This window comes from Lepisosteus oculatus, chromosome 7, assembly GCF_040954835.1.
Source record: "Lepisosteus oculatus isolate fLepOcu1 chromosome 7, fLepOcu1.hap2, whole genome shotgun sequence".
Lineage (NCBI taxonomy): Eukaryota > Metazoa > Chordata > Actinopteri > Semionotiformes > Lepisosteidae > Lepisosteus > Lepisosteus oculatus.
Window position 1 is genome coordinate 32,249,918 of NC_090702.1, and position 17,061 is coordinate 32,266,978.

The 17,061-nt window shown below is 35.2% G+C and overlaps 1 protein-coding gene across 2 annotated transcripts in view; it reads right to left on the reverse strand.

Annotated features, from left to right (window-relative positions):
* Positions 1 to 17,061, reverse strand: part of LOC102684801 (dedicator of cytokinesis protein 4) — a 156,400-nt gene that overhangs the window by 73,828 nt on the left and 65,511 nt on the right. For both annotated transcript variants that reach the window (XM_015352639.2, XM_006633448.3), the window contains exons 8-11: positions 10,109 to 10,260; positions 2,975 to 3,056; positions 2,328 to 2,388; positions 1,854 to 1,986 (exon numbers count right to left, since the gene is read on the reverse strand). In XM_015352639.2, coding sequence (XP_015208125.2) covers positions 1,854 to 1,986; positions 2,328 to 2,388; positions 2,975 to 3,056; positions 10,109 to 10,260 — 428 coding nt within the window. The remainder of the gene's footprint in view (positions 1 to 1,853; positions 1,987 to 2,327; positions 2,389 to 2,974; positions 3,057 to 10,108; positions 10,261 to 17,061) is intronic.

The window sequence follows — 17,061 nt, forward strand, 5'->3', positions numbered from 1 at the left end:
GTATGTAAAGCAAATTTTTACAGCTTATCATTAAAGTTTTAAAAATTTACAATGTAATCTTATAATTGAACCAAGAGCTCCTTTTGAAACTATAAACATACAAACTGATGTAATATCAATTCATAATTGCCACAACGTGGGCCTGAAAAAATATTACAAAAGCTAGTTTTTGACATTAATGTACTGTATGCAAGTCAAAAGCTTTTAGCCTTCTGATCATAGTGCAAAATGTGCTGTGATGCTATTTGATAAATCCCTCTTCTCATTTGAGATTAATAAAAATTAAGGTTTTAAAATAGTTAACTTTTTTACTTTGAAGATGGTTTCTGTACAAAACAGTGCCATTTAGGGTCATATTATGTTAACCATAACTGTGAATATAACATAACTGTGAAGGTAAAAATATTCAACTGTTTAGAAGACAATTAGTATGTAGACCTGAGGTTACATGAGGTGTTATTACTGACGGATGTTGACCTAAATTCAGAATGTCTTGCGTTCCCTACAGTAGCTCCAGTAAGTAAAGCCAATTTTATGTTATATACAATTATCTAATTACAGGATATAAAGCACATTGACTTAAAAGACAGTTAGTTTCAATAAAGGAAAAACCTTCTAAAACATTTTTCTGAAGCATACATGAGAGAAAACATCAATTATAACTACAGTACTACAACAATACACTAAAATAAAATACTCTATATAATTAAAAACACTAAATTGCTTGAAGACATGTATTTCCTCTCAAACATGAATGGGGTGAAATTACTTAGATCTTACATATACAGTACTGTCACAATCTGTCAAATAATCAGATTATTAATAAAACAATAGCTGCTTATATGATTCTACACCTTTGAAAAATGACTGTTAAGACTGGTGACAGGACACACAGGAGGGCATTCAATCTATATTTCTCTATACATTGTAACTGCACCTGTTTATTTTTACAATGTAGCTAAAGACAGCTTTATCTCCAAGCTATATATAGAATTGGGGGCTATCCAAACATAGCAAGAGGGGATTTCATTCTGTGTTTCAGTGCCAGTTCTCACAGTTCCTTTATGAGTGATCTCCAGCAAACAATACGTATACATACACATATTTAAATATATATGTTAATTACAAAAGACACAAATAAAATGGTACGCTTCTGTGTAACGTGGACACTACATGTGTACAGTATGTCCCCTGTTGATTGGAGCTGGCTAACAGACTAGTGTTTAAAAAACAGAGCAACACTTTATTCTCTCAGACATGCTGTGGTGCAGCATTGACGTCAGCATGTTTAGCTCTATAACACGGACATTTATCAGAAAAAAAGAAATGCAAATTTATAATGTAAAATGTAAGCTACAGAGGGGGATTCAACAGCCCTAGTCCTGGAAAATCACAATTTAGCAGGTTTCATAGGGCACTCTTGAATGGTCAATTTGTAAAGACTTGGGACAGGTGAATGCATCTGTATTTAGAAAATCAACTGATTCAATTAAATTAGGAATGACCTACTGTGGGTCTAGTAGTCTAGTAGTCTGTAAGAAGGTGACAATATTTTATTTATTTAATTATCTCTATTGTACAAATTACCTCCTTAAAACGGACAAAATGAAAGTAATCCAAGTGTTTAGAAATTGATGATTTGAGGATAACACATAAAGCCTCCTGGATTGTGACTCTCCAGGACCAGGATCAGGGCTGGGAATGGGTCAATATTTACCATATTTAAATTATCTTTTAGTGTTACCAGGTTAGCAGCTGGCACACCTAAAGCGAATCTGATCCATTCCAGTAGGTCATAGTGGTCAGTAACACATGGCCCACAACATGCACACTGATGCCACACATGAACTTACGTGTAAACTTTCAAAATGTGATCATCTTTAGAGTCCGTAGTTAAGAGGTCAGCTATGCTGATCACTGCGCAGCCAAAGGGCCGTCTGTACTGCACATTGCTCACATTCTTCTTCTCCCCTGCCCCCATTCGCCCTGCAGAAAATCCAGAACAAGACACATGCTTTGATCTTCAAGAAGAACTGAGGTGCGAACGGTGAAACAGAGATGTTTTATGAACCACCTAAATGAGGCTAAAGCAGCCTAGTTAGTATATATAGCAATGGAGAACAATAAATAAATATATTGAATGGAGTATACTGTACATATGAATGACGTAAACAGATTATTATACTTCATATAATTGACTATACAGATCAATTATATGTACACAATATCATATGCAGCAGGCAAAAAGGGAATAAATCCCATGGGCATCCTAGCTTTAGGCCGACACTGACAGAATTAATCATCTTTATAGTGCAGCAGGATCTTACCTATTCTTATAATGTGAACTGTAATATACACATCTTTTCGTATATCACTGCTCCCCAAATCCTGCAAAAAGATCAAGTCAATTAATGTTCCTGGCAAATACAAATACAAATACAAAATTCAAATTCAAACAAAGCCAGAAGTGGATAATGACAGTAGGATAGTGGTGATTGTCAGATCAGAACCAAGAAATAGGCTAAAAGTAACTAGTAAATACCCATGTAAAATGCTTCAGACTCTCAGATGAGCTAGAATGCACTGGGTTCTGTTCAATCATTCTTGCCACCTTACTTAAGCAATAATGCCCATTATATGCAGTATTCTTTGCAAACTAATCATACATACCTAAAATTATTCTATAGAAGCCTAAACACTAATGGCTAATGAAAGATGAAGATATTTCTGAAAGGGTAGAAAATTAAAAACTAATATATGTTAATAAGGTCATTTCCTGAATTTGTTCACTAAAATGTATTCAAAATCCCCATATATGGTGTGTATAAAAACACTGTGTGTTAGGGATACTGTATATTTCAACCTCAGAAAATCTGTCAGAGGAAAGTCATTTAAAAGTCAAAATGAATGGCTAACTTCTGGACCAAATGGAATGCTCATACAAATGTTTACATTTCGGTGATAAAACACTTACTACAAAAAGAGTACACTGTCTTTCAGTTTTCTCTGGAGATTTTGGTAAACCATTCTTATTCAGCCTCACAAAGAATCTTTCACTGCAAGAAAAAGAACAGAATTCTAATTAATGTTTGTAAGAGAACAGCAGCACGATACTTTCCAGTTTGTTTCATTATTCAACAAGATGTGAAGAGAAAACCCCATGACAGAAAATTTGAACACCTATTCAGTTCAGTTAACTACCACAGTAAGTTAATATTGATTTCAACTTTTGCTACAAAAACACTTAAAAACTATTTTAGAATCTTTGATGTTGAACTATTTTATTTTAATCAAATAAAACCCTTCTGCAACCATGATGTCTCCACTTGACCTCTCTTTATCACTAAAATACCATTTTAAGACAATGGATTAATCTAAAAAATACTGATTCTGAATTCAGTTTATTACAGTGTAAGACTGAGATTTTTAGAAATTACTTGCACTTGCAAAGGGAGGCTTAAACTACATTTTGAAAATGGACAAAACAAAAAGTCCCAATATAATGGCTTATAATTTAACAAAGCCCAATCCCATTATTTACATGGCAATCAACTATCATTATTTCTACTTGGAAGATTATGAAAAAGAAAACTTCACCAGTTTATCTTTCTTGGTGCAGTATATTAATATGGGTAGTATCTTATTTCATGCTTCCACTAGTAGATATGATCAAAAACTACTTATTTTGTAGTGTTAAGCTTCCAAGCTGAATAAAAGGAAGTTTGTGGTTTGAGGGTACAGAGAAGCTCATTCCATGTTGCGATTGTTCTGCTGACTGCAGAACAGAGGGGTAATCCAGTTACGTGACTTTCACAGTTGCAAGATAAATCCTGTAAAGTATCATCATCAGAACAATGGCAGTCTTTTGCTTAACAACGATCCAGCAGTGCTGCTGTAGCCAGTTCCAGAAAATACCTTAGCATTAAGCTGTGCAGCACGTCAAAGACTAATTAACACTGCATTGCTGAAATCTTTGTCTCCAATTAACACAGCCCCTATGCACAAAGGCTCATTGCACCCGAGTACTTAGCTGCTTGTTGATGATCAGGGTCTTTCAGACATTTTTTTAAATGATCTGGCAGTGTATTAGCATATTGATATTTATCCACATTTCAAATATAATCTCCAAACTTTATGGAAAAATGTGTTATTGTTTGCAGTTCTAATTACGCCTAAGATTCTTTTCCATCATTTCCTGTCACGGTAATATTAATTCTTCAATTCATACAAAAATTAGTTTACACGTATTGAACTTCAAAGTGTGATTTGCAAGGCTCTCAAGGGTAACGAAGACAAATAGAAATGAGTTATTTCAGCTTCTCTAGAGATGCAACAGTGGAAATGAATCTCCTGCTTGATGAGCAGAAACCCCCCCCGCCCCCCAACTTGAATGAAGAGCAGTGCTGTAGCATGTACAAAGTATTACTTGAGCACTGCATCACAGGGCAGTCCTAATCTACGTTCCTCTGCAAAACTGCACATAAATCAAAGCCTTTTGACTATCTGTTGTGTTACATGAATATAAGATGAATAATGTAATTATTGAGCTGTCCGCAGTGAAGATAAACAGACTTCCAAAGTATCCAAGTACATTATCGTGCAGTGTTGTGTCAAGATGCACAGACAGGACAAGCACAGGCTAGTTGCATGGGTAATACATTAGTGCCTTGTTTAATTTGACCAACAATGTGATGAGATAATGTTTACTTTCATGGAGGGGCAAAGAACTCAACATGATTGAACACTGACACCTCCACAGAAGACAGCCAAATATTAGAACTGAACAAATGAATTTTGCCTGGGTAACATTTTCAGCCTGCTTTTGTTGTGCCTTTCGTTTTATTTTAATCTCCAGCAGCTGCAGTGGTTGAAAAGGGTTCATATAGGCGGCAGAGGCTCTACTGGCTTGGTGATGAATCTGAGAGTTCAACCTCCAGCTGGTGTAACTGAAGCCCAGACAAAAGTCAAAATATAATTAGTTGACTCTGTGCCAAAAGGAGAGAACTTGTGCCATGCCTGGAAATATGCCATCTGAATTAGCTCTGTATCCTGATAGATGAGAGACGTGGACACCCACCAAGAAGATAAACCACAATAAACCCTAATCTGAAATACGAGCACAATGAGAGTGGATTTGAGAGTGATAATGCTTTATGCAGCCTCCCACAGTAAGTAATTAGATGAGGCCAGATAAAATACCATGTCTACTGTATGTACTGTAGTATAATTTATGGAAAGCTAGCATATTGAAAGAAGTCTCTTGTAAAAAGGTTTTTGCTTCTAGAGTAGTTATATGAAAGTTAGATAAAGCACAGGAAAAATACTCTTTTTATGCAGTAGCTAATTAACATTTCTGATTTTAAAAACATTTGTTTTTTAAACACATTCTTAAAAACTAAAAAATCAGTTTATTTGAATCTCATCAAGACATATAACTGCACATTTCTAGGCACATTTTAAGAAACAATTTTGCAATGTAACAATTTACAAATGCTGCTGTTCTACACGGTTTTGCTAATTTTAAAGACGAAGTATGTGAAGGACTGGATTATATCCCTGGATCAATCAGCAATTAGCGACCAAATGAGCTGGGTGAGCCAAATGGCCACATCTCAGTTGCAATGTTGTGTCTTTTTTCCTTGCAAAGATGCTTGCAAGCTCTTCTAATGTAGTCCAACATTAACAGATTTAAATGCATCCATTTAAATTTAAATAAAGCACATTTAATTAGGATATTATTTAAATATTGATTGAAATAATTAAGTATCTTACATAAGAATAAGTTATTTTATAAAGAAAAATGTAAAAAATATATAAAAATAAATACACAGTTGTGTGGGTAAAGATGTATGATTTCATCTGCTAATATTAGATCAAATGTACCACATGCCTGTCAGGAAGGAAGATATCTGACCAGACTGAAACACAGAAATGAAACAGAAGTCAGAAATAAATATTCTCTAAGGCAAAAAGAAAAATTTAACAATATAACGATTGCTGCACTAATCCACTAGTACTTTTTATGGACTATGAATGCAAAGTATACCTCACAGCAAGACAAGTCTTATCTAAATCTTTTAGAGATATATTTGCATTCAAATGTACATGATCAAAACCATCTTTTTAAGTGGTTTCTTATATGTGGAGGCTGTTCAACCATCCACAAATTTTTTGTACCCCTTTCTTCTAAAATGAAATGCCTGGATGAGTCAGAGTGCAATCAGACAGAGGGAACAAGGAAGGACAACACACTCCATATGAGGCTTGTCCATCGCAGTGCATATACTCACAGTACTTAAGGAATTAGCAATTAATGCCTCGGGACTGTAAGAAGCAACCAGAGATAGAAAATCCCACATGGACATTACAAAACCATGACAACTCCACAGTCTCTGGAACTGAACACAGGACCCAAGAGCTGTGAGGAAGCAAGAAGTTACTGAACTGTGGGGGACATTTAGTTCAGCAGTCACGATACCACTAGGTGTTTCTGATCCATCTGAACTCCAAAATCGATCGTGTCAATGAAATATGTCAAACTTGTTGAGGTTTTGTGACGGGTGGTCTCCCAGATTGTAGCTTGTGTTTGACCCTTTTCAAAAAACCACACAACTGTGGGAAATCAAGCTGAAGATTTCTTTAACGAAATAAAAGAAAGGAGGACAGACTAGCTAGCATTTAGTTAGCCCACTTCTCACTCACTTTCCCAAAACTTTCATACAAAAACACACATTTATGATCTATGATTGGATGGTAGAAGCTTGTTACTATATGAGGTGTAAACAAGGTCAGAAAGTAAGGTGGTTAGATCAGCCTTGGGCAATTAATCAACACCTCTAATTAGCCAAGACTCCTGTTCCTTTTCATGTTGGCTAAGTCAAGCATAGGATACATGAGGTACACCTCCAGAGACCTTTAAGAACCTAGTGGTAATGCACAAAACAGTAAAACAGTACTTGAGGGTTTAATTGTTTACTCATAACAGTCACAGGTTCATTCACTTGTCACTGACAGGTGCGATTTTCTGTAACATCTTGTAAGGTTAGAAGTTGCTTGCTATGTTCAGCAAGCAACAGTGGATTGGACTCAATCCAATCTCCACCACACTGATTTATTCACAAAGCTATTGTTCTGTCGAAGCAGGTCATATCGGTTTCATCATGTATCTTCAGGCTTCACATTAAACAGGTTAGATTAACTCATGGCCTGTACCAAATCAACCCTCTCACTAATGAGATGACAGTAATCTGTGATGAGGCATCAACTGTGAAATGTACTTGAGTTTATCATGGTCAGTCAGGAATGATCAATTAATCAAAATGATGCCAAGAACATTTAATAAATATACAAAATTCATTAAGGTTTATTAAAAAAAAGAGTACATTTATCAAAACTCTGTTGCTGAATGGACAAATATTTCACTCCAGGTAGAAATGATCAGATAAAAAAATCAAACATCTGAATTATCCTAAATTCCTGATAGTAATTTTAAAAGACTAAAAACTGCAAATCTAATGGGTCTGGAAAAGAATACTGAATTGAATGTATTTCATCTGAGCAAAATGATTTGAAATTGTTGATGTAAATTAAAAGGTGCCAGAGTACAAATTGTAAGCAAGCAAACTCGCAATGACAACAATTAACAATTACAAATCGCTAAATGGCAAAAAAAGATTACAATTGAAATTAAAAGTACTGTCGAAAGAGGTTAAGTATTATGGTATTTAGGCAGCAAACCGAACTGCTTCGTATAAAAGTCAAGAAATCACATTTAGCGATTTTCATTTTTCAACTATTTCAGGGAAGAGTTTCCCAAGAACCACAAAAACATCATATAATCTTTTAATTTAATTCACTAAGCTCATGTATTGAGAATTTTTAAAACTATTAATCTGCAAAACCCACATGCTGGTGTACAATTAAATGAGTATTGACATATCATGTGGGAGAGACAAGTAAAACTACATACAGTCACATACACAAAGCATGTGACTAGAAAGTCACCATATGTTGAAGTTGTGAAAGCTTGGCCTTCTCTTCAGAGCTGCTCATGCTGTTTGCCCATTTTGGTGGTTTTTAAATACACTAGAGGTTCACTTAATTGACAATCCACCCTGCACACTCTCAAAAAATTCTTTAATTTCTCTCCCATAACAGCTGTGGATATGCAAACCCACTACCTTCATTATGCAAATTGTTTAGACCACAAAAATCTAAATACAAACCCACTTGACACAGTGTAACTGCCTCTGACTAATAACAATAGGATGCTTTAATACTTGAAGAGGAAGGGAGACATGATTTTCTCATGGCTTTCAGGGGAGAGTATAAGCTTATTAACTACTTTTACCCACTGTGCCATCTTGCCTTTATGTTGAACACAGTATACATGTGTTCAATATCCCTTTTCAATTGAAGCATTATATAATTTCAAAGAAAAATGTTTACTTAATATGGTTTGTAAAAAAAAACATTACCAATCACTTTTCTACTAGATATATTCCCAATGTAGCCTGAAGGAATGATATGTCTCAGCTGTGAGCTTGGAGAATTCTATTCACAACCAATGAATGACATATCCCAGGCTTGAACCCATGGTGTCTAGACTATAGAGCTCAATCTGCATCTTTACTGGATCATCTTTACTTGTGAGCATCAGAAACGACTCAAACATGTAATCCTAAAGTACAGCTTTAACTCCATCTCAGAGCAACACCATCGCCAAGAGAGGAGAAGGTATATGAATGCTCTTGGCTCAGGCAGTCAAGCAAGACAGTTTTGTCGTGGGTTGAAGTCAATCAGACGATGTTGCTGAAATACTGAGCTCTGCCAACTAAAATGTGGATGACAGCTTTCATCTTTTAGAAATGTTCTTGTTAGGTGCTGGATAACTGGGACATTGGCAAGGCTTGCACGATGCACCACGCTGGAGCTCTAAATGCTGCATTATTTGTCAAAGCAGATATGTTACTAAACAGTACACATCTAGGGATGACCACAAATGCCATTTGATCTACTCTATTGTTGATTGAGGTTTGACTTCCAGAGGCCTTTTCATTTTAAAAACAGACCTGTTAATGCAACAATTTAAACCATAGTTTACTGGAATTGTGCAGTATGCATTCAAACAGCAGTGGTGTCAAACTCATGAAGTCAAACGCAGGGCCAGATATGAATTAAATGTAATTCAAGTGGGACATATATATCTGTACCAGAAATTACCAAAATTCTAGGAAATCCATTACATACTGTAGCATTTATTTTACAACAAAATACCTCCTTTGGAAATGCAATAATCAGTCATTGTGTCTTCAATTTAGTTTACTCATTACCTTCTGAATATGTTATGTTTTTAAGCATTGCAAATTGGGGTTATTTGAAATTACAGTTGAGATTATTGGGCAGTACACAGAACTGTTATGATGAAAAAAGTCAGGATATTTAGTTCAATACCTGGAGAAAATAAAATCAGCAACTATATACACCCACCCCATGTGTGCAGCAAAAAGTACAGATTAGTACCCATTTTTTAATATAGAAGGCAAATTTTCACTACAATGAAGGCATTTCATTTAGTTGTAGACACTTGTGTTCTTGTTTAAACATAATTTTCATTATTGAACATTCTCCTTATTTTTTAAGATTTTGTCAAAAGTAACTTTGTCAAGTAAATAAGGAAAGTATCCTCCTGGCTCTAAAACAAAGTGATAGAAAATAGCAGAGGGGCATACAAAACATCTGCATTGCATTCACAATAGCTGCTATGCTAAATTTACAATTTTTACCGAACTTGTCTTAACTACTTTACTAAATTAAATGGCTAACTATCATAAAAAAATACCAATGTTGTAATTTTGATAATGTGGCATTCTTAAGGTATTAATAAGTAATATTGGGCAGTCTTTTAGACCTTGCGAATAATATATTAGGTTTTACCTATAAAGTAATGGGGATCTAATTTTTTTTAAGTTCTAAATTTTGAAATTGCCAATATATTTTTATGTTTGACACCCCAGCAGCACAGTTACGAACACTTAAAAACTAAGGAATTTCTTTGGGACTATACAGTATATAATGTTTCGTCATGGCAGAGCTAAAGGAAAAATACCTTATTGGGCGGTTCTCTCTGCTGTCATAGAGAGAAAAGAAAACTTCCAGTTCTTCTCCAAGGTTAGAACACATGAGGCTTTTCATCTGCACAAACAAATGATGTGTGCTCGCAGGAAGCGGGGTTTCTTTCTTACGATGTCGGTGCTCCATCTACAAACACATGAACAACTCTTTTTAGAATAAAGTTTGAATATATATACAAAAAATTCACATTCTTCCTTCATGTGTGACGGAAAAATAAAAGCAAACAAATGGAAAAAGTCACTCACACAAACCAAACTTTTATTTAATACTACCACTCTGTTGCACTTCCTACTGCACTCCCCTTGCAATAGTTTTTGCTGCTTTTGAGTCATTACAAGTAGCACTTGTACCATTTTAATTTCTGAGATAAGTAATTATTTTTGGGTGGAGAAACAACATTTAGACCCACAACAACAATATGGATTGGAAATGAATTGGGAGTCCCTGTGCAGTTTGTCAGGGGGCAAACGTACGGGGCCAGTGATGTCACTCCCCAAAAAAGACTTCCTAATTCCTTTCAGAATCCAAAACAGCACAAATGCATGTTTGAAAGGCATAATCCAGCACAAACACAGAACAAACAAATAAGACCAATTTGGTTCTCCAGTGCCATTGTTGGTGACATCAGCCCCCCGCCCCCATTTGCAACACAAATGCTGCTTTAAAAGCTCAAACTAGCACAAACATAACACAAATTAAAGCATTGGGAGTCATTGCCTGTGCTGTCTGTAGGAGGCCCAAATTTAAGGAGCTGGTAACTATATGTACAGCATGTGCTTTGCCTTTGGGAGAATATGATCCCATTTAATATAGAAATTAAGGAAATTAAAGAAATACATTTACACCTCTAAAGAAGCCATCAAGAAAACACAAGCATTTTACAGTCTGTTATTTGAGGTACAAAAGGATTAAAAAAATGTTCATGTATTCTGCAATTGGCCCACAGTGGTATACATTCTAGTGCCTACAGGCCACTCAACTGTTGGCATAAAGCCTTTAGGAGAACAGTGCTGTAATTGAAAACAAACCACATTTAACCCCCTGACCCTCTGAAGGCACAGTGTCTATAGCGATCATTTTCACTTCAACAAAATATCTATGATGAATTATTCATATACGCTACAGGGGATATTCATATAATATTTAGATCTATACTTATGTTTAGACCCTCTTTTCTGAAAATAAAAGCAAAATGTTGAAGCTGTAAGGTATCACAGAAATCCTTTAAGAGGCTAAAGAATCTCCCTATACATATTTTAAACATTTAATTTTGATTCTGCTACAATACTTTTTTTCAGAACAGAAGAGTAAATATAGCACAAAGGAAAAGGCTTCATGAAAAATCCTTTGTGGCTTTGTCTGAACACTACACACCTTAAAACATTTTCTTGACTCTATAGAGCACCACAGGACAGATATAGCATCGTTTCATTTATACTCTAACTCTTGAAAATATTTCTTTATATTCTTCACTCTTGTAACTTTGTTAGGAGTGGTACTGTAGGTACTTTTTTTTCCCAGCATAAATGGTAAAAATATTGGTATTAATCTTATGTGGCAAATGTAATGTGTTCTCAGCATTTGTCAATGTCTGGCTTAGGAAACCGCTGCAGTTTTAACAAATAATGACAAAACAGAACTAAGCCATTAGAAAATGGTAATGACTTCCAGTTGACTTACTGTATATCCTTACAAATATACGTATATTCTAATTTGGAAGCTGCAATATTCTACTTTCAGAATTTGTACTTGAATGACATGTTCTACTTTATATATTTTATTCTTGTTTGGGTGCACTTCTGCATAAAAAATCTAAAATGTTTTTTTCCTTTTAGTTTTTTCTTTTTGTACAAGGATATTACTTTTTGAGCCTGCAGTAAGGAGATCTGAAGGGAGTTTGCAGATTACCAGCCAGCTAGATTTAGTTTTCCAGTCACCGATGCAATATATTCTTCCTGTATTGTTAATACATAGGTTGTATTTTGCAGGTTTTACAATAAAAGAAAAGCTGAAGCTGTCTGCAAATACTCATCAAAAATCCCATGTAAATCAAAGGCATTAACAAAGTCATCCCTGTGGAGTTTTTCAGAAGGAATAGTGAAACACAAACCAGAAGTGGAAACTAACATGAGTGCATTCAAAACAGGAAGCAAATCTTTACCCAAAAGGTTGCGAAAGTATTGAACAAATAACAAGGCCATATGATAAAAATAAAAAGCCCATTTTTTTTGTTACTCGCAAGTATCTTGTTATTCCACTTTCAAGAATAATTTGCATGCACTCAAGTTCAGAGCATCTCACTTTGCAGGGTTTCTTGTAGTCACTTCTCAGCAGCTATCTGAAATCATGACTAAAATGAAATTCACCACTTTCTTGGATAATGCATCTACTTCCCTGCTATGTTCAAATATCCCAATCTCACACACTTTATCAATGAATCATTAAAGTCTGGAACTCATCGCTTGGCTCTTAAACTTGCAGTTTATATTCTGCTTTATAAAAAAGTAGAATTTTGACTCCTGCCTTATCAGTAATTATCAACCAAATGTCTTAAGTCATGTTTTTGGCAAAATGTCTGGAACAGGCAGTTCAGTAACAAGCTCACTAATGTGCAATTAAATTGTATAAACCTTTTCAGTTCAGTTCAGATCAATGCATGATACTAATGATTTGCCAGTGACTGATGACTAGGATTTTTTATCTTGCTGGACCTTAGTGCTACCTTTGATACTGCTGATCAAATGATTTTGCTAACTGAAGGGGGGGGGGGTATTGTTGTCTATCCAGTCATCTCCGAAAGAACAATTGGTTAGTATCAGTTGTTACTCCTCCTCTAAACAGTTTATCACTTCTGGCCCACGTGGTTCTGTTCTTGGACCAGTTCTTTTTAAACATAAAGATTATGTTTACTGTGTTGTAAAGGTTGCTTTTTATCTCCATAACACTTCACACATCCACACACATCTCTCCCAGTCTTGATTATTGTAACGCAGAGCTTCCTGGCAAATATGTTCTTCAGCTGCACCATTTTTAGAACTCAGCTACTTGGATCTTTACAAAAACTAAAATGCAGGAGTATACTGTATATCACCTGTGTTAAGTTCTTTACTTTAATGATCCAGCAGTGATTGAATGAGTTCAGTGTAAAATTCCCATTTTACCGTTGCTTACATTTAAGGGCCTTGGCTACAATGCACTGTTTATCCCTACACAATCCCTATTGTGCTCTCTGTACTCTTGCCTTCTGCCATTTCCCAAAATGAGGCTCAGGGCACCAGGAGAATTTCATGCTTTCTGTTCTGTTGGTCCAAATACCATCACATTTCAGTTTCTGCAAGTCAGGCAGTACTTTCAGATCCTATATTAAAAACTAATTTTTATACTCCTCTGATTTCAGTTTACAGCATTTGTTTGGTATACCTGCCTCTTTTGACTGTTTAATTTAAAAAAATGTGATGATTTAATGCATTTTGTGGTATATTGAAAAGGTTATTTATTACCATTAATAAAAGCACTTTTAGATTTCTGGCCATATTGTTGAAGAATCGATTTTCTAATACACTGTCCATTGGGATTCTTATTCTATACAAATACGAATTTAAAGAGGTATCAAACTATTAAGGAAGAAAATCTTTAAAATGGATTTAAAAGTGTGAATTAATTTTACATTGCTACAATATTTACAATTTAAAAGTTGCAGAGATTTCTTTGTAATGAGAAGTCTACTTCTAATTTTTAAACATATTAATCGATTATGATTATGACAATGGCAATAAATATTAACTGTTTCCTCTATTATGCAAACATGTGCCATACAGTACATGACAAATCAAGATTTAAGAACATCTTTTTTAAATCCAGAGTTGGGTGTAACAACTAGAACATGCTGCTGGAATTAACATCAATTTGGACAGCAAAAAGGGCTGTGCAGGTCATCTAAAGGAAATGGTGGATGTATCAAAAAGTATATATATATAAATAAATGCCAACCCATACTTTACTACATAATTAAAACACAAACACTATATGTGCTCTAACCTGGGATCTTGGGATTTACAGTAACATGGAAAAATCCAAACACACAGTTTGTCAAACATGTTGAGAGTACAGCAGCCTGAATGCCAACTCATATTTTAAGGGAAAAACCGGTTATTGTTACACAGGTCAAAAACAAGCAAAAATATTTACCCCTTTGTGATGTTTGTTTCATTTTGTGGGTGAACAATGTTTTTTGTTAATGTTTATTAAAGACAAGTGCATTTGGGTTAATTTGTGGTGTGAAAGGTGCAGCCGGGAAAAAGAGCAAAGTCAGAGTTTTCAGCACAGCACAAGGATTTAAAGAAAAGAGTTTCCTTCAGGAAGCAGCCTGTGTTTTAATGCAAATTCCAAATAAAATTAACTGAGAGTAGTATTAGAAAGAGAGAGACAGTCTTGTAATAAATTAGTAAATACTAAATCAGAGAAACAGCTCTTCAGGCTGCTCATATGTTAACCAAAAACTGCAGCTTTTACAGATTGTTTAATTATGAAATGCACAAGCGCTAACATTTGTCCAACTCAATATTTAAAGGTTTCAAAACCAAGTCTGAAATTATATCTTCCATTTCCAAAGCACAGTTAGAGGCAACCACTGTGGAAGGACATCTGCATTACCTGCTGATCTGATGAAATAGCTAGAGTGATTTACAGCAAGTACAAGTGGTTTTCCCACTCACTGTGATGAATCAGTTGATGACACTGTCCTGCTGGATATCTTTTGTCAAATGGCATTAATTTGAAGACTTCACCATTAATTATTGACATTATTAAATGTATTGATTATTCTGGTTATGGCTTTCTAGGCTACAACCTAAATTTTTTGTCCAAAAAAATGTGCGGATTGGCCAATTATCAATACCAACTGGTAGTGTGCCAGCACTGACTTGGCAATATGCCCGTTTCCTTGCAAATTGCAAAGCAGGTCACAGTTCCCTCATTTCTCGAACTACCACAGTATCATTCACCAATTAGAAATTTGAGATAAAGTAATGGGGTTTAATCTCGTTATTATACCAGATGTTAAAATTACTACTTCAATTTCTGTTATAGTGTTACATCGCTATCATCTCCATTATCCAACATAGTGATTTTTTAATTGACACTGCTTTCTGTTACCTGTCTTGGAAATCAGAGCCTTTATGGAGTTCAGAAATGACAGTACCCCACAAGTAGCCGATGTGTGGCTCTTTTACTTTGCATTTCTGACAGTTGTGACAAAAAATTGAACAGTCAGAGTTGTGAATTGTAAAGGAAACGGAAGACAATTACAGATGTGATTAGTGCAGTGAAAGCTTCCAAATCTGAACTTAACCTTTACAGCAACTGCAACTGCAGAGGAGGAAAAGGTACTATTTCACTTCAGTGTTCTAAATGTTGGGAGAAAATGAAGTCACTGCTGGCTATTAAACATTACAAAGTTCAGTGGCTCCTTGATGAGGCTCGGCCAAGAATTCAATGACAAATTTTTGGTTTCCAGCATCTGGAGCTGTGCGTGATGTTTACTTCAAACCACTTAATGGAAGTGGTCATTAGTGTCATTTCTGAGCAAAACTGCTAATGGTTTGCTTTTTGTAATATGAACATTATCGATTTGAGGAGGCCTGCGAAAGGAAACTCACCAAGTGTGAGGGGCTAGCCAGTGACTGTGCTAGGAGGGGCTGGAAGGTAAGGTGCATCTCAATCAAGGTTAGATGCAGAGGTTTTGCAGCTCGATCACTGTTTAGAGCTCTCTATGCACATGTGGATCCATGTGGATTAGTTTAGTGCCACCAAAACACAAGCTGAGGTCTGATCAGTCGCAGCTGGTTTATGTGGGGAAGGGTGTATGACCTAACGAACCCAGGAACATCACTGATGATGTGCCTAGAAGCATCAGTAGATGTATTAATTATGTCTATCAGATCGAAATTGTAAACCTGTCTCACCAACGAGCACCTTAATAACGCCATTAGGGTCTCCCCTCTCAAGATACAAGCTCACATCTCAAGCTTCCTAATGGACGCCAAGCAGGGTCAATTACAATATTGAAATAAAGGTATGATCGTTTTTTCTTCATTCTAAAGATATAGACAATGCTATAGCATTTCATTTATATTTTAATTAATAATTCACTTACATTTTATAGACAATTCATTTATTATTGTAACATATTTTAGCATTAAATTCTATTTTCATTAAAAAATACATTTAACAATCAGCATGCTTTAATGTTTCAATACGTTTGAATGTTTTAGTGGCTTAGGACAGGTATTGTCAATCAGAAGTGGTACTCAATTAAGAATAGGCTCCAAAGGAGGCTGTACACCTCTAATTTAAGTAATCATTAGGTTATTACCACAGGAATGGAATTAGAAACCAAATATATATTACATTTGTGCTAATAAATAAACTATCACAATTAATTAAAAAAAATAAAAATGGACACATAAAATACTACTACAAAAAGCATTTAACTGGGTGTAACAGTATCTACCAAAAAATGTAGCTTTTTAAAAACCCAAACTTTATCACTGAATCGCACTCAAAAACAAAACAGTAGGCTGACATTTAAAATGACAAAAACACACAATGAAAGGCTAGTGAGAGGGAGTCATCTGTAAAACAAAAAACTTCAAGGGAAAACAAAGCTTGGTGTGCCGACATTCTGCAAGTTGCCAACTGACAGAGGTATTGATGTGCACTAATATTCCCCAAGAAATCTCAACCACCCCAAGATAATTGTTTGTCGATTCCTACAGGTCAACTGAGAAAGGAGCACTACTGCAGACTACAGATTTGGACAAAAACAAAACTGAAGAACTGATCGAAATGTCTGCTGGTATACTGTATATGCACGTACTAATAAATCTACATGTGTAACAAAGGTTACAGGACAATAAAGTCCAATGA